Raw genomic sequence first — 22,231 nt, 5'->3', positions numbered from 1 at the left:
AAGCTACATGGCTGTCTCCTGATAGAAATACTCGCAATCAGATCGATCACGTTGTGATAGACGGACGGCATGCCTCCAGTGTTGTAGATGTGCGCACGATCCGAGGACCTAACATCGACTCGGACCATTATCTCGTTGCAGCCAAAATACGCACCCGCCTCAACGCGGCTAAAACCAAGGAACAAAAAACACAAGGAAAGCTAGACGTCGAAAAGCTTCAATCACAACAGACTGACAATAATTTCGCAACCCGACTCTCACACCTGCTCTCTGAGAGCACAACTCATCCTGAAGGAACACAGGAACAGTGGGAGCATATCTCCAAAGCACTTCGTACTGCCGCCGAGGAAAAAATTGGTTACCGGCGGCCACGAAAAAACAACTGGTATGATGAAGAATGCCGCGTTGCAACCGAAAGAAAAGACGCTGCCTACAGGGCTACGTTAAAAGCGAGCGCGACAAGAGGAGTGCTTGAGCGCTATCGTGAGTTGAAAAGGGAAGCGAGACGCCTTTTCAGGAAGAAAAAAGCAGAAGCAGAAAGGCGTGAGTGCGAGGAGCTTGAGCTGCTAGCCACCAGGAATAGCGCCCGAAAATTCTACCAAATATACGGCGACAGACGGAAGGTTTTAAGTCCGGGGCAAACTCCTGTAGGAATAAAAACGGCGGTCTTGTAACTGATGTCCAGAGAGTGCTTAGATTATGGAGGGAATACTTCTCTGCTCTCCTATATGGAGGCAGCAATTCATCGCGCAGAGATGAAGAACCCGATCCCGCAATCGATGATGATGGAATATATGTCCCCCGCCCGATTATGACGAAGTTAGGATAGCAATAACCAGATTGAAAAACAACAAGGCTGTGGGCGCTGATGGATTGCCTGCGGAGCTATTCAAGTTCGGCGGCGAGGAGTTGGTAAGGCGCATGCAGCAACTTCTTAGCAAAATATGGGCGGACGAAAGCGACGACGTTTGGAATCTAATTGTTCTTTGCCCAGTCCACAAGAAGGGGGATACTGCAAAATGCACCAACTATCGTGGAATCAGCCTTCTTAATATCGCATATAAGGTCCTTTCAAGTGTATTGTGCGAAAGATTGAAGCCCACCGTGAACCGGCTGATTGGACTTTATCAGTGCGGCTTCAGACCTGGTAAATCTACCATCGACCAGATTTTCACAATGCGCCAAATCTTGGAAAAAACCCGTGAAAAGAAAATCGACACACATCACCTCTTCGTCGACTTTAAAGCCGCCTTCGACAGCACGAAAAGGAGCTGCCTATATGCCGCTATGTCTGAATTTGGTTTCCCCGTAAAACTTATACGGCTGTACAAAATGACGTTGAGCAACACCATCAGCTCAGTCAGAATTGGGAAGGACCTCTCCGAGCCGTTCGAAACTAAACGAGGTTTCAGACAGGGTGACCCCCTATCGTGCGATTGCTTTAATTTGATGCTGGAGAAAATTATACTAGCTTCAGAACTTAACCGCACTGGAATAATATACTATAAAAGCGTGCAATTACTGGCATATGCTGATGACATTGATATCATCGGCCTAAACACCCGCGCTGTTAGTTCTGCTTACTCCAAACTGGAAAAATAAGCGGTAAAGATGGGTTTGATGGTGAATGAGGACAAAACGAAGTACCTGCTGTCATCGAGCAAAGAGTCAGCGCATAAATGCCTTGGCAACCACGCTACTGTTGGCAGCCATAATTTCGAAATAGGAAAAGACTTCGCTTATTTGGGAACCAGCATCAACACTAGCAATAACATCAGCACTGAAATCCAGCGAAGAATCTATCTTGCCAATAAATGCTACTTTGGATTAGGTAGGCAATTGAAAAGTAAAGTCCTCTCTCGGCGAACGAAAATCATACTCTACAAGTCACTTATCGTACCCGTCCTGCTATATGGGGCAGAAGCATGGACCATGACAACAGCAGATGAAGCGGCTCTGGGAGTGTTCGAGAGAAAAGTTCTTCGAAAGATTTATGGACCTCTATGCGTTGGCGATGGTGAGTACCGAAGAAGATTTAATGATGAGCTGTACGAGCTATACGCAGACATCAACATAGTCCAGCGAATTAAAACGCAGCGACTGCGCTGGCTAGGCCATGTTATGCGAATGAAAGATGAAGAAAGAAAGTGTTTCTATCGGAACCCGCCTATGGAAGCAGAGGTAGAGGGCGGCCCCCACTCCGATGGAAGGACCAGGTGGAAAACGATTTAAACTCCCTTGGTGTGACTAATTGGCGCCGGTTGGCGGAGCGAAGGAGCGACTGGCGCGCCTTGTTGGACGGCCATAACCGTTTAGACGGTTAAGCGCCAATTAAGTAAGTAAGTAAGGGGTACTGCCATCTCTAAGCCGATGCTAAACAGTGACTTGCATGCACATCCATAAATCAATCATTATGTATCTATACAAACGAATCAATAAATTATGTCTACACATATGTACGTACACGCAGGGAGAAACAGTACAAAAACACATGCATATATCTTATCTGAGATGCTCCCGAAAGTATGCAATTGTAATTGTGGAAGTGTCGCTCACAAATACGTGCGCATATGAGAAGCTATACACGTGCATCTGTAGTTATAATTATATGGCAGTAACTAAGTAAATTTTGGAAGCGCCTAGAAGATGCAACGAGGAAATCACAAAGTATAAAAGCACCAAAGGTAGAGGCGCTAGTTTCAGCTTCGATTAAGACGCTATCTAGCGAGCAATAGCAGTATTATTTTGAAAATCAGTTTGAGTGTTATTGTGAAGTACTTTAATAAAGGCCATTTTTCATTATTAAATATTGGAGTTATTTATTCAACAGTTTAGTGATTCGAACTTAGCAGAAGGTTGCAAATAAGAGGAGTTGCAGTAAATTCGTTACAATTGGTGTCAGAAGAGGAATTGTTGAATAAATTCCGAAGGCTTCGAATACAACTTGGACATGCCAAAGTTAAGTGAATTGAAGATCCAGCAACTGAAGAAGGAGTTGGAGAGCCGTAGCTTGAATACAACCGGCACTAAACTAGAACTTCAGGAACGACTACTACAGGCAATGAAATTAGAAGGAATTGACGTGGAAGAGTATGACTTTCATCTTGATGGCGAGGAAACAACAAAAATGGAAGAGACAGGTACGCATACTGTTACGAGCATAGAATTGAACATGATTTTGACTGCACTATCTGCTCAAACATCGACAGTGCCTACTCAACTGGAATCGCAAAAGACAGATATAACATCTCAACTGGCATCTCAACTGGAAGAACAAAATACAAGTACAGTATCCCAACTGGAATTACAGGAGACACGTATAACATCTAAGATGGAAACACAGTTTGAAGAATAGAAGACATATATGGCAGTTGAAAGCACAAGAATCTCGCATATCTTCGCAACTGTCAGAACAGGAAGCAAGGGTATCATCAAAACTGGAAGCGCAGGATGCAAAAATAGCTCAATTTCAGGCAGAAGTCGATGATTTGAAAGGTCGTATGGAACAGTTACAACTAAATCGCCCAGCTGTTTCAGCAAGCAATCCGAAGGTAAAGAGACCATCCTTTGACGGTTTTGTTCCTTTCCAGGTCTTCAAGCTACAGTTTAAGAAGACCGCAGCAGTGAACAACTGAAATGCGGAAGATAAAGTTGCTGCACTGTTTGTGGCATTGAAAGGGCCTGCATCGGAAATCTTAGGATAGGAAAGGATCGCAAAAGCGGAGTGAAAGAGTTATCAAATGCTTCAAATGCGGGAAGCCCGGTCACATTGCACGTCATTGCGATCTTGGTCCAGGTAGTTCCAACTTGGGTAAGCGCAAAGCTGGAAGAGATGAGCAAGAGCATGCCAGATGTAAAAATCGAGAGCTAGCTCCAGCTATTGAATGTCCTGTGATATCTGTGTCGCAAATTGGAAGGAAATCAAGCAGTATTACCGTCAGAGGGAATGTGGATGGCAAAGAACGTGTACTGACTGTAGATACGGGCGCATCTCATTCCTTGATTCGATCTGATTTGGTCTACAGGAGAGTCATTACCTGGAGCAAGGTTGCGTACGGTCACTGGTGAGTATAACCAAGTCCGGGGAGAAGTGATCTGTGAAGTCTTAATTGGGAAGATCATGGTTTTACACAAATTCGTTGTGGCGGAGATTGTTGATGAAGTTATATTGGGAGTGGATTTCTTGGTTGACCATGACATGAAGATTGATATGCAGAGAAGGGTGAGATGTTATGAAAACCAGGATATACCACCTTAATTCAGTTTGGAGAAAGGGTTCAGCAGTAATCAAGTACTGGTGGAGAAGACTCGACAAAGACCACGAAAGTCAAAGGCAAAGGTTGATAGATCGAATGGGCCAAATAAAGCAAAATCAAAAGTACCTGCGAGAGAAACACTGGCAATGACAAAACCTAATGGACGCACAAAAACGAAGGAACGAATTTCCCAGAAAGAATGCGAGGATAGTTTCAAGCCGGAGCGCACTACTGTTGTGAAACGTGGGAACGATACTGATTATGCGAAGCCAATCTGTCAAGCGCAAGCCCTACGAAGTAATTTATTGGCCAAACAACATAGTGCATATATCTTATCTGAGATGATCCCGAAAGTATGCAATTGTAATTGTGGAAGTGCATCTGTAGTTATGATTATATGGCAGTAACTAAGTAAATTCTGGAAGCGCCTAGAAGATACAACGAGGAAATCACAAAGTATAAAAGCACCAAAAGTAGAGGCGCTAGTTTAAGTTTCGATTAAGACGCTATCTAGCGAGCAATAGCAGTATTATTTTGAAAATCAGTTTGAGTGTTATTGTGCAGTAAATTTGTTACAGTAACATAACAGATATAAAAATAGTAAATAACGTAACATAACATGGCCCTTTATAGCGTGTTGCAGCTAGATGATACAGGAACAAGACCCGAGAATTCGACAATCGATTGATTAAAGATAGGTAAGGTTAGTTAGGTTAAAGTGGCTGCCTCCGCTGCCCAAGCGGAGACTCACATAGGCCATTATAGCCCGTTGTGATATCACAACGGAGCCCTTGATTCCTTACTGTGGAATGTGGTTCATACACCCATCAAGCTTAACCAGTACGTTTGTCATTTTAGCCCAGCATTTCATTTATATTTGCTGATTCCAGCTCCGCAATGCACCCAAAGAAGTGTATGTGGAGACATCGGTAACTGGTCTTCGACAGGGCGGGACAATGGCATAGATAATGCTCTGCGCTTTTTATCTCTCGTCGTCCTTGCAACTGCGATAAAAGTCATTTATTTACAGGCCCATATGATCCCAAACGGCGCCAATAAGATAGCGACCTGTTAGAATGATCACTTTTATGCTAGGGGAGAGGCGATTATGATGTATGACCGATTGCGATCTCTTTTCGTTCAGCTTTGGCCAGATTTGCCTGGACACTCTACGTGTTGGTTCCATGGCCCATCTCGCCTTAGCTTGTTTCGTGAATTGAGATCGCAGCCAGTGCTTGCAAGTATTCCGAGAAGCATTCACGTTAAAGCTAGCAGCAACCGTCATACGGAGGTAGGTTTTGGACATGGCGGCTAGACTAGCTCAGATAGTCCTAAGCTCTGGTTCGTGGCCCACTTTCGGAATAAATGTTTTCTGGACATTAAAAAGTGGAAAACGCTTGAAGATTTCAAAAAAATGACGACCATGACTCTTCCTCTTACGTAAAAGCTGTAAAAGTTGCGTTAAAGGCGGATGTAGTATCTGCAGTAAGAACGTGGTGTCGAAATGAAACAGTTAAACGGTTGCTACTGTCATCGTCACGTTTATGCAGCTAAAAGCTAAGAACTAAAGGTGAGGAACGTATTAGGAAAATTGTTTTCAATTGCTCCTAAACCCAAACATTGAAACAGGCATAGGACAAGCAGAACGGCTGCTTTCCAAGCTGCGCCCTAATATTTGAAAGAAGCATATTAGGTGTAATAGAGATCTTCGTTACTAACATGAAAGTAGGACAACAACTTCACACCAAATAAAGGCAAGCTGTCTTTCCTGCAGGTGAAGATGAAGGTAGAGAGACAGACATGCTGACCACCATAGAGCGACGCGTTGATATACTATGCGCCATACAGCTCAAAATCGAGAGCTGTCTTTGGGATGACAGCTTCGTAAAGAAATCTACAGAGGTGCCGCGGATAATTTAACCCGTATGCGGACCTGTATAAGGAACCATTCCTGATCACGATATATGAAGCGCCAGCAGCTTTTGAAATTTCAAATCAGTAAATGTCTGACGCGGCTTAATTTCTGCAGCTCGATTCAAAATAGAAGCATGCAACAAGCTTAGTCAGATTACAGTACGCGGACTGTTGACTGGAAGCAGAATTAGGGAGCTCTTTCTAAAAAAGAAACACATGCTGGAACCCTTTCGGAAACTTAGCCTCGTTAACTTCTTAGGCGTAAAATTGGACTCCTGAGTAACAGACCGGAAGCGAAGTCAGAATCCGAGAGTGACGGCATATCAATAACTATCGTTAATAAGAAAGCTGATGGCTATAACCGGAGGTTCAACATATTCTACTAGACACTAAAAAAACATCGTAATCCAGTGGGCAATTCACGTGATCTTTGAGGAACTTATCTTTCATTCTCATGATTTCGTAGTAGCAACGATTTGTGATTCGTGACTATGATTGCACACCGATGGAAGTGCAATATGATCGGAATCACTGCTTATAGCCATCCTCAACAATGATCTAAATCACCGTTCACGTATAATAGAAATCACAGCTCTTCTTACAGCAGAACAATTAACTGCGACAATATGAGTCAATGAATCTGAATAGAGCTGTTCTACTTAGTCCTAACTGCCGTCACAGTTAAACACTACTGCGGCTTCTTTGAAGTTATCAATCAGTCACGGGTTTTTCTTCCAAATTGTCGCTGCGATTTATTGTGCAAATGTACAGACTGTGAAAGACAGCGCTTACAAAGGAAAAATGGAATGAGACAGCTCGAGGAGCCAAAGTGCTTGAACTTACCAGCCTCAGCGCAAAAACGAGACACTTGTACGCAATTTAAAAATTATCAACACCGCTCTTAAGATATGTGAAAACTTTCACGGGGTGGGCGACAGTTTCGAAATTTCGCTGCGACGCCAGCATTAATTGCGCGTTAAGCAATTTCTAATCTTTTGATGAATTAATTTTCAATTAATGTTGACTTCTCACTTCCGGTGAAACTTGCAAAATTCAACAATTCGAATTTGATATTGTCGCCGCTCGGCTATTTTGATGCTGTCAATGTCAGCCCCATTAATAGTAAAACAGAGTCACAAAGCGAGCAATATACCGCAGCGCATAGTCACAAAAACCAACACATATACATATATATGTACACTCGTTATTGTGTGATAAATGTTGTTACTAAATTAAATTACGCCAAAATGCATTGTTGCCAACGAATCTAACCGCAACAACTACAACAAAATGCAGACCACAAAACAACTAAATAAAAATACAGAAATAGAAAAACAAGAGATAAAACAAGTAACAACGCAACCAAAGCGTATAAAAGCAGCATGTATGTGTGTGCGTGTTACACTTCTCACACATGCACACATAAATAACAATTACATTCGCAGTCACAATGCAACAGAAGCAACATAACGGTGCATATAAAAGCAACAATCACATCAAGTGCAGCCCATTGATAACAGCAAGCTTTGGCTCCCGCTGGGCTCATCGCTAGCTCCTACTTACGTAAATACAAACAAACTCGTATAACAACAAAAACAATGAACACTTTCATAAGGAGTAAGGCTCGTCTCGGCGTGCCCACGCATTGTATATAAGGCTGACTAACTCCGGTCGCTTGCAAGCGCGGCTTGTAGAGGGTTAAGCCTCTGCGTACGTGGCGCCAAAACACACATAGTTGAATACTTGAAAACATAAACACAACAAAATGGTGAAAATATATAAATGCATGTGTGCGTGCGTCTGTGAGACATTCATGCCTATTACGGTATCCGACGAATGCCACTCACGCGAATGCCATTCGATTCGCACTGCACTCACTTGTTGAAATTTATGTTATTCCATTTAAACACAATGAGAAGGCGTTTTTTTGGCATCCACTGCTTACGATCCATTTGCATGTGACACGTCTTGCACTTCACCACTATTCCCCAAATTCATGTTAACTTAACAGGGTGCAAGACGTAACAGAAAATTCTCTTAACGATTTACTCTGTTCGTCTGTTACCAAAAAATTCTCTGATCAGAGCAAGTATATTGCAAATTTAATTCTCTGATTTTTAGTAAATAAATTATGATGGTTGGAATTGTTTCATTGTAAATTGACTTGCCCCATTAAGTGAGGTCTTAGGAGAGAATTATTCAATAGCATGTTTGGTGCAGATGTAAAGCAATTGCATCAATTTATTTATTTTTTTCAACTTGTGGTTCAAATGCCGCTCGTTGTTTTTTTATTTATTTATTGCTCCCATCTCATTACCATGAATTAGGAAAGGTGCCCATTTTTCCCAAAACAGCCGATTTTACCAGGCCATCAGAAAAAGGGAACAACATATCTGCTCGAATAATATTACCACAAATTACCCACCTTCAACTACATGGCGCGGCCCTAGGCGGTGGAAATTGTCCCTGCTGATTTAACTTTTTACAATATACAACATAGTTGTCAAATTATTAGTGTAATTTTTTTATCATACACAAGCTCCTGAGCTTCATACGGGAGTGCTTTTCCTTGGCACTTTCATAAGAAATTCAAGCATTTTCACGATTCGAAATTATATGTGAAAGCATATGGGAGTGCTAAAATTTTTATACCTTTCATGAAAATGAAATGGTATATTAATTTCGTCACGAAACCCAAAATTGTAAGTCCTCAAAGGAAAATAGATAGACCCACCATTAAGTATACCGAAATAATCAGGATGAAGAGCTTAGTTGATTGAGCCATGTCCGTCCGTCCGTCCGTTAACACGATAACTTGAGTAAATTTTGAGGTATCTTGATGAAATTTCGTATGTAGGTTCCTGATATCTCGAAAAGGCGTCCACCTACAGAACTAAGGCCCACTCCCTTTTAAAATACTCATTAACCACTTTCATTTGATACCCATATCGTACAAACAAATTCTAGAGTCAACCCTGATCCACCTTTATGGCGATATCTCGAAAAGGCGTCCACCTATGGAACTAAGGATCACTCCCTTTTAAAATACTCTTTAATACCTTCCATTTGATACACATGTCATACAAACACATTGCAGGGTTACCCTCGGTTCATTTTCCTACATGATTATTTTCCGATATGTTGTCACCATAGATCTCAACTGAGTATGTAATGTTCGGTTACACCCGAACTTAACCTTCCTTACTTGTTTATTTTATATTTATCTTTAAAAAAAAATCAATTTTATTTTTTTTAAATCGTTTAGGTATGTACATCTGTTCACTATATATTTCTTATCTTATAAATCCGATTATTTGGAGATTACGAACGGGATAATATTATTGTTCAGCCCCATTCATGAAAGGTTGAAGTCTTCGGCAAGGCCGAAGACAGTCCTGTCCTTAATTGTTTTTTTTTTTATATTCAAAGTGTGAATTTGAATCTGTGCCTATGATTCAGGGCAAAACAAAAACAAAAGTGCTACAAGTGTATAGGGGTTGAGCAGCTCCGATGTAAAGGAATATTTTGACAAGTATAAAATACATTATTCAGTCAACAAATATAGTCAAAAAAGATTCAGAAAGCTGAATTAAAAATTATTATAAATTTTTGATCTCCTAAAGTAAACACATTTGATTCAAATATGATTCCAAAATGTGGTTGAAAAAATATATTCAGTGTTTGATCATCTAAAGTATTCATATTTGATTATTTCTTTTGTTCAATTGTATGGTAACTCATTATTTTGTCAGAAAGAGTAATCAAATTATATTGATATGTAGGGAAATTGAAAATTTAATCACCTAAATGGTGAGTGGGTATAAACAAACCTAGATTGGTATATATGTACACACATATATTCCTAAACTAAAGATCAGCCTACAACCCCCATTTCCCACCCACTTCATTGATACCAATATATCCATGCATTAGCTAACAAATGTTTGTACATTCACATGTTCAAATAAAAGACAAACTGTTTCAATCAACCACTTCCAACAAAAATTATTCTTACGCACAAGCATATGTACAAATCTATGTTCATATGTAAGCTAAGAAATATTTTTATATTCGTATGTTGACAAAGAAAACAAAATTCACTTCAACCATCTAACCATACGCACAAGCACACATACATATTTACATATGTATGCTCATGTTTTGTATGTAAATCACAAAATACTGAAAACTAGCTTCCTCTTGATTTTTCATTCATAAATGCTTCTTCTTAAGTTGTCCAAATTGATGATAGAATTTTGCAATTCGGCAACATGGCATTTGATAAAATCGTCAAAAGACAAATGTTTGCGATTTTATAAATTCCAACTTCGATGCATATTGGGGGTATTCATTATGACGAGCATAACTACTTTCATAACCCCGCACTTTCCCTTTGAAATAATACCAAACTATTTATAAGCCTGTATGAAAGTACTAATATGGTAGTAAAAAATGCAAATAAACATGCACAGATATTGCCTAGTAAATGTCCACTAACATATTAGCAATATAATCTAAAAATTTCCATCCATTGTTCATATAAATTATTGCAAATAATTTTCTCATATCCTGAATTGCCGAGTTGTCACAGCTTATGGACATTTTTATTTGCTATTTGAAACCCCCTATCATATTCTGCCGAAAAATTGTTCGCGCAGTCACGCAGCCAAATTTGCAGCAACTGTGTTTTAGTTGCTACATAAGAGTGGTGTTTTACCCGTTTCTGGCCCGAATTCGCACTGTGACGTCATACTGTATATGCTGACTTGTTTATCACATGTCAGTACAAAGTAAGAATTTTACATTATTTTCATAGATAAAAATTAATATATGGGAGCGGCGAAATAAATTAAAGTAATTTTGCGAGGAAATATAAAATTATTTCGCAAAAGAGCAATAAATTCGTTTATTTTAATTTTAAAATAAATTCCCCTTTTAGCTGTGAGTTATTAAAGGTATAAACGGCAACACTTTTAACCACCGACGACAGATAATTTGGCTCGTGCCTATTGTATTTCGTCGGCTAATTGCTACGAGCATTTATATTTACATATCCATAGCCGTATACGTGGATTGCCATAATTAATTTGGTCGCTTCATAACGCGGAAAGCGACAAGTTGTTTTATTAATAACTTAAGACACTGCCACAGCATCAAAGCGACCAAGCTTTTTATACATGTCTGCCTTTAATTGGAGTATTATTGAATATGTATATATGTATGTACATTTGTACTTTTTTGCTTTGGTTTGTATTTTCATACATATATATTCAATGATACAATACAATGCTCAACATCTTTTGTGTATTGTAGGTCTTATTTACATATCGTCGCCCGGAAAAATTAATGTCGTATGTGAAATTTGGGCCGAATTGAGTTAATAATGCAGTTATACTAAACTAATCAAGATCTTTCGAATGACGTCATCCGTTTTTCGATATCTCTTTTAGTTTCAGAGATATTGAGCAGTATTTTGTCGTATGTGCAAGGTCACAAGCGATTTCGTCTAATTTTGTTGCATGTGACAACTCATTTTCACGTACGACAATTCTCCATATATATTTTGTTCTTTGAACACTCGGTGAAATATTGTCGTAATCACCAATTTAACCAACACATACGACAAACCTTTACAGAAGAGTGGTAACATTTTGTCTTATGTGTCATACAAAACCGCATGATCGCACAATATTTAGTATCGATTACGATGTCGGCGAGTACGGACGAATCACCTGCGCCACTTTTGCCGCCGGAAATTAATGAGTAAGTATAAATTCAAAAATATGCAATGCAATTAATTGAAAACGATTTAATATTATTACAGTATGGAACGTGAAATACTAAGCGATAGCGATAGTGATTTTTCACCAGATGATGATCAGAAAGATCCGAACTACATTCCAAATACTCCGAAAAAGTCTGCAATAACGCATTATTATGAATCTATTGCCCCGACAATCGATTCAACACCAAATGATGTTGGCAGCCAACTTCGAAATTTGCCGTCCCATGCCAGCAATTCTTGTATGTATGCGCCTTTTCTTATTTTAGTTAATCTATCAATATTTATCTTCAGATTACAGCGAGTCTCCAGTAACTAGGAAACGTGAGCGAAATCCCGAACTTTGGAAACAAAATGTGAGAAAAAATCTTCGCAATCGAGGCTTACCATATGTAAGCAACAAAGGCAAACAAATGCCTGGCAAAACCCTTGGTCAAGCATGTTCTCGATCTTGTTTTTATACATGTACAAGAAATATATCTACAGAGGAAAGGCAACTTATACTCGACCATTTCTGGAGCCTAAGTCCTACAGAGAAACAGACCTTTTATGCTAATTTTGTGAAACAGGAGGAAGTTAAACGCAGACGATGTGAGACCAAAAGGCAGGATGATCCAAAAAAAAAGAACAGCTTTAAATTCTATTTGAAATCATGTACCAAAACTGTACAGGTTTGCAGAAGGTTTTTCTTAAACACCTTATCAATATCCGAACGAGTCATCTACTACTTTTTTCGCAAACATTATGCAGTAGACACGAAGGAATCTTTGTCTAAACTACATCATCGTGGGAGAAAACGTACCGAAGAAAGTCGAATAGAGGAAGTAAAGAATCATATTTTGAGCTTCCCAACAGTCGAATCACATTACTGTAGATCCTCCACCTCAAGAAAATATTTGGAGGCCAATTTAAGCATCCAAAAAATGTATGATCTCTATAAAATTTCGCTCAATAACCCAGTCAGTTTAGATATTTACAGGCAGGTTTTTAACACAAAGTTCAACTTAGGGTTTTATACACCACGTAAGGATGTTTGCGACAAATGTAGTCTCTTTAAAGTAAATAATGCTAAACAAACGGTAGCTTCTGTTCAACTGTATGAGAAACATTTAAATGAAAAAAGATTTACAATAGCTGAACGTGATGCCGATCTCAAGATTATTGACAAAAATACTGCGGTTTTAGTGTATGATCTACAAAATATATTTTCACTTCCGAAATTATTTGCTTCAAGCTTTTACTATAAAAGAAAGTTGTCTGTATTTAACCTTACTGGTACGCTTATACTACCTGGATGCGAAAAAGTAACATACTGCGCCCTTTGGAACGAAACTTTGAGCGGACGAAGCGGAAACGACATTGCCAGTGCGTTAATTAAAATATTGAATAAAATTTTAGAAGAGCATCCAAATATTAATACCATTATATTATGGAGTGACTCGTGCGTTCCGCAAAACAGGAATCGTATAACTGCGACTGCTTTGCTACAATTCTTACACGATCATCCACATATTATAGAAATTAAGCAAAAATTCAGTGAGCCAGGGCATTCTTGCTTACAACTGGTTGATTGTGTTCACAGCGTAATTGAGAAATACTTACGAAACGTCGAAATTCCTAGTCAACTTACATTATTAAGACTGCTTAAAAATACAAACTTTCCAAATACAAAACTCCGTTTGTTACAAATTACTGATAATGACTTTAAGTGCTATTCTATAAAATCGGAAAATATGAATTTTAAAGATGTACAATTTTTTAAATGCAAATCTCTACTATATTCTGGAAATGATTTGTTCAAAATTGGAACGAAAATTTCTTTTGAACATGCAAATTATTCGTTTACAAATATTCAAAAAAAAAAAATAGATTTTCAAAATCCATAACCATTTGGGAGAAACCCTTTTGTCTTGTGCCGAAAAAAGCACTTGATGAAAATAAAAAAAAGACTTAACAAGTGCCATCTCATTCCTGGAAAACCAGGAAGATAAAGACTTTTATCAAGCTTTACTTAAATTTTAAGCTACTTATCGCTTTGTCTATTATTATTTATTTATTTGTTTAATTGTTTGTTTACTTTAGTTTTGTTTAGAAACTGAATTGTTATGTTTATTTATTTGTTTAAGTTTTTTAGTAATGATACTCGTACATTTAGGTTTTTTTTAAACAGAATTTAACTTTTTTTGGAAAGATGTTCATTCTACTGTGCTTTTACTTGCTGTGAATTAATTTATTTACTTTTATGAGAAATAAAATACAATATTTCACTAACTTAAAAAATCTTTAATTTGGTTGAAATTGAGAGCACATTTTGTCGTACGTTATACACATTGCTGCAAGACTGTTGCTAAATATAACATACGACAAAATTTTACTGAAGAAAATCCTTTATAAATTCTAAAATAATTAACAATATATAACAGAACTAAAACAATTTAAGAATTTCGTGGCCTAGTAGTATTTTCCCAGACTTTGGAGAAAATCTAATGAGGCGTTTTGGAGAAATACAATTACAAACTTCAAACCCGTTTTCCCAAAAGTCTTTTAATGCAACATACGACATCAATTTTTCCGGGCGACGATATTTAAGGGTTGATTTGAGGCAGGTCAAATGTATTTAAGTTTGACTTGGCTTATAAAACCTGCCTTTGAAAATTTTCAAGTACATAGGTACTTACATCATTGTACTGAATAACACATATAAAATGCTTTAGGAAATTTCTTTATAGGTACCTCCCCTCCCACCCATAGTCCAAATAATAACTAAATATTTTTTTTATTTATTCAATTGTTATCAAATATTTTATTTATTTCAATTTTTCAATTTATTAATAATTCATACTTCATGGTTAATATGCATACATTTTATGCAAATTAACGTTTTATAAATATGCAATGGATTTCGTGTGCACAGAAATTCCAAGTGTGCAAATGCCGTCGGCAAAACACTATTTGCATGCATATTTCAATTTGCATACATTTTCCTAACATTTTAATTTATTAACAAAAAGGGATGGGATAATTCATAAATGTATGATTAATTTACATACATTTCATGAAAGGGCATATTTTGGGTATATGAATAGGTTTTTGTTTGTAAAGAAATAAGTAAAATTTCTGAAATTTGCATTAACATAAAACAAGCAAATATATTGCTATTATTATATTAATTAAGTTCAAATTCATATTAAAACATAAAACAAGCAAATATATTGCTACAAGTAATAAGTAAACTATTTTTTATACAATAATTGGTTAGCATAGCATAATTACTTTAACACAAGAACTTAGCTGCTAGGTAAATTACTTTGTTCGAGTTAGTTCAATTTGGATCGTGCAAGAGCACAGAATAAATTTTATAACGTTAAAATATTTCTCGTGTTTATTTTAATTCGGTGAACGGACAGTTCACCGCAACTTTAATTTTTTATCGCCTCGCCTGCTGTGAGGCTTAACTGGCGCCCGAGCAGTTCTCGGTGCAGAGTGGATAAAATTTGATAAAAAGGACCAATTAATAAAATTATTTAAATCGAACAGAAAAAAGTAAAGTGGAAGTGAAACAAAATAACACGTACTAAAGAAAAAAGTATTTAAAACAGACACAAAAATAAAGTAAAGTGAAACAAAATAATAAATACTAAGGAAAACATAAACTAATAAATCGCGCACGCAGGAAAAACAGAGTGAGAGCGAAATCATAAAAAACAAGTACCAGAGTGTCAAGAACCAAAACACCAACAGCGGCCGAATGAAATTTTGCTATTTGTGAGTAGATAGCGCAACTGTTAATACCTTTTTTTCTTTTCTGTATATTCCTAGAAACATGAACACTGAGGAAATAAAAAAATCCCTTTTGGAAATGAATGGCGCAGTAAACGCCATTCTCTCGCAACTAAACCGCTTCGAGGAAAGCCTAAAAAGTGTCGAAACAAAGAGCAATGTAGAGTCCATACAGGGACTCAGTCAAAATTTGGTAAGACTAGAAGAACAGCTAGAGGTTGTGCGCAGGCAATCGGCGGACACCGACCCACAACCGGTAGAAGAGCCACTCGTAAGCCCTCGGACTGGGGGTGAACTGAACGAAATTTCAAAACTCCCAGATTCTGTCAAGGAACTCCAAATATTTGACGGATCACGAGAACACTATTCCTCTTGGATCCACAGCGCAGAACAAATCATTAGGGATTATCAGGTTGTTCGGCACAAGCCGATCTATAGGGCCATATTAAGGCATATTAGGTATAAGATTAGGGGGGCAGCAGACGCTGCACTAGTATCCCACAATATCCTGGATGCTGATTGGAAAAGCATTAAGGAAATCCTTTCCCTGGACTATGCCGATGCCAGAGATATTGAAACGCTCGATCAGCAACTAACCCACATGACTCAAGGACGCCAAGAAGTCTCCGAATTTTACGCTCAAATTAACAAGCAATTATCCCTAATGATAAATACTATCAATACGGAAAATTACGAGCATAAGGAAACAGTTAAGGCTTTGGCGGAGACGCACCGAAGAAGGGCACTCGACGTCTTTATAAGAGATCTAAATGGGGACTTGCCGACGCTGCTCCTCATACGGAAACCAAAATCCTTACCAGAGGCATACTCATCATGCCTCGCATTTATGAACGTGGATAGCAGAAACGCCATTTATAGAGCCCCACAAACAGTCAACAGAAATAACAGAATGTTCACTGATGTATATCAGTCGCGCCATTTGCAGCAAGGCAACAGGGATTACCCACCTCAGTACCAATCTAGATAAAGGTACACAGCCCCAACAAACAAAAGTCTTATAAATAGAGTCCCAAGCCAGTTAGGACCAAACCCATACCACCCAGGGTCAGGACAATCTCGCGTTAGTAATCAATATTCGCAGAGCTGGCGCAACAATAACAGCCCCTCAGGCGTCACAAGAATGGATGCTGATCAATCTTCCCAAAACCGGCAATCCAATAGCTCCAATTTCCGAAGAAACGATAGTCTAAAAAGGGGACCTAGTTCTTAAGGGTTTTCAGCAAACAAACAACAAAAATTGTTCCATTTGGTGCCAATAGATGAAGAGGAGGGCGTAGAAGGCACTATAGAAAGCAATAAGGAACAACCCACCGGGGATCAGGTAAATTTTACGGTAGGGGCCTCGTGTCCGGCGTACCGTATTTAGAATACACCACGCAAGGTCAGGGAACACTCAAGTTTTTAGTGGATACGGGGGCAAACAAGAACTATATTAGCGAGCGCATAGCTCAAAATACCATACCGGTGGAGAAGCCTTTCCATGTATTCTCTGCGGGGGGAGAAATAAGAATAGACAGAAAAGTGTGCGGAAATTTTTTTAAATTCGTTGGTAAAGATCTACATACCACATTCTTTGTTCTTCCAGGACTCAAATCCTTCGATGGTATCATAGGTGACGATACACTAACAGAGATTAAAGCAGTGCTAGATAGGGAATTAAATCTTCTCATACTAAAACCAGATATTTTTCTGCCCCTTAAGCGGCAAAAGGTACAAGAAGTCAATAGTATCAACGTAGACATTCCCTTTGACCCCAGTATTTCTGACCCTATTAGGAAAGGACTGAGAAAGATACTCAACAAATATGAAAACGTGTTCGGTCCAGTTGATCGTAGAATGGAGATCGAAACCAACGTCCGGGCAGAGATAAGAACCGAAACGGAAAACCCCATCTACACTAAAAGCTACCCCTACCCAGTCAACATGCGTAGCGAGGTAGAAAAACAAATTAAGGATCTACTATCAGAAGGCATCATTCGTCCTTCGAAAAGCCCCTACAACTCGCCCATATGGATTGTGCCAAAGAAATCGCAGCCTGATGGTGAGAAAAAATACAGAATGCTTATAGATTTTAAACGTCTAAATGCCGTAACCATTCCTGACACATACCCTATACCAGACATTAATGGCACCATTGCAAGCCTGGGAGATGCAAAATACTTTACTACCTTAGACTTAACCTCCGGCTTCCACCAAATTCCTATGAAGGAGAGCGACATCCCAAAAACCGCATTTTCCACCATGAATGGAAAATACGAATTTTTGCGGCTCCCTTTCGGCCTCAAAAATGCACCCTCTATCTTCCAACGCATGATAGACGACGTGCTCAAAGAATTTATAGGCCGCATTTGCTTCGTATACATTGATGATATCATCATCTTTAGCAAAGATGAAGCTACTCATTTGAAGGATATCGAAGCAATTCTTGCTAGACTCCTAACAGCTGGTCTTAAAGTCAACTTAGAAAAAACACAATTCTTAAGAACAAGCGTGGAGTTTCTAGGATATATTGTGACATCCGAGGGTATACTACCAGACCCAAAAAAGTAGTCTCAATAAGAAACATGCTCCCTCCCTCAAATTTAAAAGAACTCAAAAGTTTTTTAGGATTAACTTCCTACTACAGGAAATTCATCCGCGATTATGCAAAAATCGCCAAACCACTAACCAACCTAACACGGGGCGAACACGCACAAGTAAGAGCAACACAATCAAGAAAAGTAGCAATAATAATGGATGAAGAAGCACGAAAGGCATTCAGTAATCTTAAGGAAATACTGACGACCGCGGAAGTCTTGACATTCCCCAACTTTGAGAAGGCCTTCAATCTAACGACTGATGCGTTCGATTTTGCGATCGGCGCGGTGCTCTCACAAGACCATGATGGCAAAGACAAGCCTATAGCCTTTATATCACGAAGCTTGACCACCATAGAGGAGGGGTACGCAACGAACGAAAAAGAAATGCTAGCCATCGTCTGGGCCTTAGACAACCTGCGAAATTATTTGTACGGTGCAAGGAAGATTCGAATTTTTACCGATCATCAACCGCTAACCTTCTCTTTAAGCAACCGTAATTATAACGCCAAGCTCAAGCGATGGAAATCTAGGGTAGAGGAGTATAATTACGAACTCATCTATAAGCCAGGAAAATCGAACGTCGTAGCTGACGCTCTCTCTCGGCTAAAACCTCAGGTAAATCAACTAACAACGACGTCCGAATCCGAATATGCCAGCTAAAACGCAACCATGGGCTCAACGTCGTACTCGGCAAACGACGGCAGCTCAACCTGTGACACCGTTCATAGCGCAGATCGGGATAACTCAGATTTAATTCCATTCGTCGAGGTACCCCTTAACGTGTTCAGGAATCAAATTGTGTTTGGGGGGAGGTTACAAATATGCGAGGAACCCCATCCTGGTTACCTGCGACACTATGTAGGAATAGAGGTTATAGGCGAACAAGAACTCGTTAATGTGCTTAAGGAAAAGCTTAGACCGAATGTAATCAACGGCATCAAAATGCCAGAAAGTCACTTAGGGTTGCTCCAGAAGGTATATTTAGAAAACTTTTTACAATATAAAATACGCGTAGCTCAAATTCTTGTAGAAGACCTACGAAACCCAGATAGAGTCCTTGAAGTCATATGGGAGGAGCATAGAAGAGCGCATCGAAACCCCACTGAGAATAGAAAGCAAATCCTAGAGCGATACTACTTTCCGGGAATGAGCAATAAGATTAGAACATGTGTTTCATCGTGCGAAACATGTAAACTTAGCAAGTATGATAGGCACCCAAATACGCCAGAACTACAAAGGACACCAATCCCATCACGTCCTTGTGAAATCATACACATAGACATATTCGAAATTCAAGGGGAAAAGTTTTTAAGCTGCATAGACAAATTCTCAAAATTTGCTAAACTTTCCCACATTAGAAATAAATCCACTCTGCACCATAAAGAGAAAATGGTGAAACTACTACACTATTTTACGACCCCTACAATTCTGGTAACCGACAATGAACGCGGATTGATAAGCCCGATAATACAAAATGTATTCGAATCGTTAGGAATCAGCCTTTATCGTACGCCATCCCAGAGAAGTGAGGTGAATGGCCAAGTAGAAAGGCTCCATTCCACCCTTATCGAAATATTTAGGTGTTTAAAATTAGACAATCCCACTTTCAAGACAAAAGAGCTGGTAAATATAGCAGTAGATCGCTATAACAATACCATTCACTCGGTAACAAACCGAAAGCCAAGTGAGATATTTTTCAATCGTTCAAAAGCCTCTAATTACCAGGAACTCCTAGACAAAAGTAGGAAAATAAATAAATACCTGAAACCACTGCTAACCCAAAAGCAAATTGCCCAGATCGAACGGCATAACAGGAAAAGATCGCTACCGGAGCGTTATGACGAAAACGATGTCATATACGTGAAGTATAGACAGATAAAGGGAAAACAAAAACCACCTTTCAAAAAAGAAATAGTTGCCAAAGACAACAAAGTCACAGTAACCACACTTAGTGGTAAAAAAAATCCATAAATTGCACATAAAAAATTTAAAGAAACGCGGCAATGCGCATAATGAATAGAAACTATTTGAAATCATAGCTACAAGAGCGGGCTTATTAGTGGGACCAATCGTGCCTTAGTAGGTTGTGGCGCCATCGAATTTGACAAATGGCTACGCTACTCCCAAAAGGGATACCCACGATCCCCCATAGCTGGTTCGAGAACAGCATGATGAAAAAAAAAAAGACAAAAAAAGACAAAAAAAAAAAAGAAAAAAACATATTTCCGAATTTCGTTATTACTTGCTACAACCAAAAAAGAAAAGAAAAACCAAAGAAATGTATTTCTGAATTTTGTTATTACTTGCTACAACAAAAAAGAACAAAAAAGAAAAAAACAAAAAATCACCAAAGAAATGTATCTCTGAATTCCGTTATTACTTGCTACAACAAAAAAAACTAAAAAATACAAACTTAAATAGTACAACATTGAAATTATTAGATACTACTATGTAGCGCAAAAACAAAACCAACAAAAAACAAATATACAAGGAACCGAAATGATATGTACAAAAAAAAAAAAACAAAAAAAATTTAATGAAAAAACGTCCCTTTTCTAACAATTTTTTCACTCCCACTAATCTCCTAACCTCACAATAACATAAATAACTTCCAACAACCACTAACCTACTAACACCAATAATGTTAGGTATGGTCTTTCCAATTGCAGACTCCCACTGTTGGCGTCGGCCATCAGCGGCCTCCACATTAGTATCCAGAGCGGAAATGGGTGGATCATCAGCGGATCCTTCAAACTTATACATGCTATCAACCTCCGGCAGTACGCTACTATTATATCGAATATGAAAAAACTGGCTTACCAACTACTAAAACGAACTGACGACCAGCTCCTAGCACAAGTCTATATCAATCAAACTCTGCAGCGCCTCGAAGAGCTGACGGGGAACACGAAAAGGATCAGACCCTCCCGGTCTATTGACTGGATAGGCTCTGCGTGGAAATGGCTAGCGGGATCACCCGATGCCACTGATTGGGACAATATCCTCCACAGCCAGGGTGAAATCATAGAAAACAATAATCACCAATACAAAGTAAACAAAGATCTATTCACGGCAACTTTAGAAATTTCCAAAAAAATTAATGAAATTGTAAGCCGCACCAATTCGGTAATGAAGGAAGCTGAGGCAGAACAATTCGAGTAGAGCGCCCTTCCTAATACCGTGCTCGTCCGAGAAGAGGTCAATGAAGTAGTACGGGCATGTCAGCTAGCTAAACGTGGAATTATTAACACTAACCTACTCGACATGGACGAAGTTAATCAGATCCTGTCAGAAATAGAAACACTACCTTACCAAAATATAATAGAGGAAATTGAATACGGAAAACCATCAATATATACAAATATGACTATGCTCCTATACGTTCTATCAATACCCAAAGTAACAGAGAAGAAGCATAACCTATTAATTACTCGCGCCGGTATCTACGAAGGCAAACAACTGGACCTTCCATTCGATAAAATGCTCGTCAACCAAGAAGAAACGTATGGACTCAAGGAAAATTGCTTGACAATCAGTTCATCTACGGTATGTGAATCAGAGTCCTTGAGCAAATTGGAAGAGAATACCTGCCTACCTCGGTTGCTGAAAGGAGGGGACGCTAGCTGCCAATTCATCAGGCGCAATGGAACGATAATCGAATTGATAAACGATAACACAATTTTTATCTCAAACTACCAAGGTGTAGTGGAAAGTAATAACGATACTAGTAACATAAATGGCACCTACGTTATCCAGTTAAGTAACGAAACGATAAAAATTGGCAACCAAGTGTTCTCCAGCAACGAAGCAATCACAGCTCAAGCCTTGCCAGCCGTACTAGCAAACGTCAAAAACCACACTACAAAGATCAATCTGGAGTATGTTCATGATATCACGAT

At 38.8% G+C, this 22,231-nt stretch overlaps 2 protein-coding genes across 7 annotated transcripts in view; one reads left to right on the top strand and one right to left on the bottom strand.

The window, feature by feature from the left end:
• LOC137248986 (serine-rich adhesin for platelets) overlaps nucleotides 1-22,231 on the bottom strand; it is a 594,115-nt gene that overhangs the window by 162,542 nt on the left and 409,342 nt on the right. The gene's annotated exons all lie outside the window — the stretch shown is intronic.
• LOC137247613 (uncharacterized) lies at nucleotides 11,584-13,939 on the top strand. The gene is made up of 3 exons (XM_067778591.1): nucleotides 11,584-11,933; nucleotides 11,995-12,194; nucleotides 12,247-13,939. Exons 1-3 carry the CDS (start codon nucleotides 11,848-11,850, stop codon nucleotides 13,836-13,838), a joined length of 1,878 nt encoding a protein of 625 aa, XP_067634692.1. The 5' UTR covers nucleotides 11,584-11,847; the 3' UTR covers nucleotides 13,839-13,939.

The sequence above is a fragment of the Eurosta solidaginis genome, chromosome 4 (genome assembly GCF_040869045.1).
Source record: "Eurosta solidaginis isolate ZX-2024a chromosome 4, ASM4086904v1, whole genome shotgun sequence".
NCBI classification, from domain to species: Eukaryota; Metazoa; Arthropoda; class Insecta; order Diptera; family Tephritidae; genus Eurosta; species Eurosta solidaginis.
The sequence above is the reverse complement of the archived record's forward strand: the minus strand, read 5'-3'. Positions and strand labels throughout refer to the sequence as shown.

What these genes read in the sequence shown, in the direction of transcription:
- LOC137247613 (XM_067778591.1), top strand. Translation starts at nt 11,848, where the DNA reads ATGATCGCACAATATTTAGTATCGATTACGATGTCGGCGAGTACGGAC. An exon ending in TTGCCGCCGGAAATTAATGA is followed by an intron (nt 11,934 to 11,994) that starts GTAAGTATAAAT and finishes ATATTATTACAG; the next exon opens with TATGGAACGTGAAATACTAA. An exon ending in GTCCCATGCCAGCAATTCTT is followed by an intron (nt 12,195 to 12,246) that starts GTATGTATGCGC and finishes ATTTATCTTCAG; the next exon opens with ATTACAGCGAGTCTCCAGTA.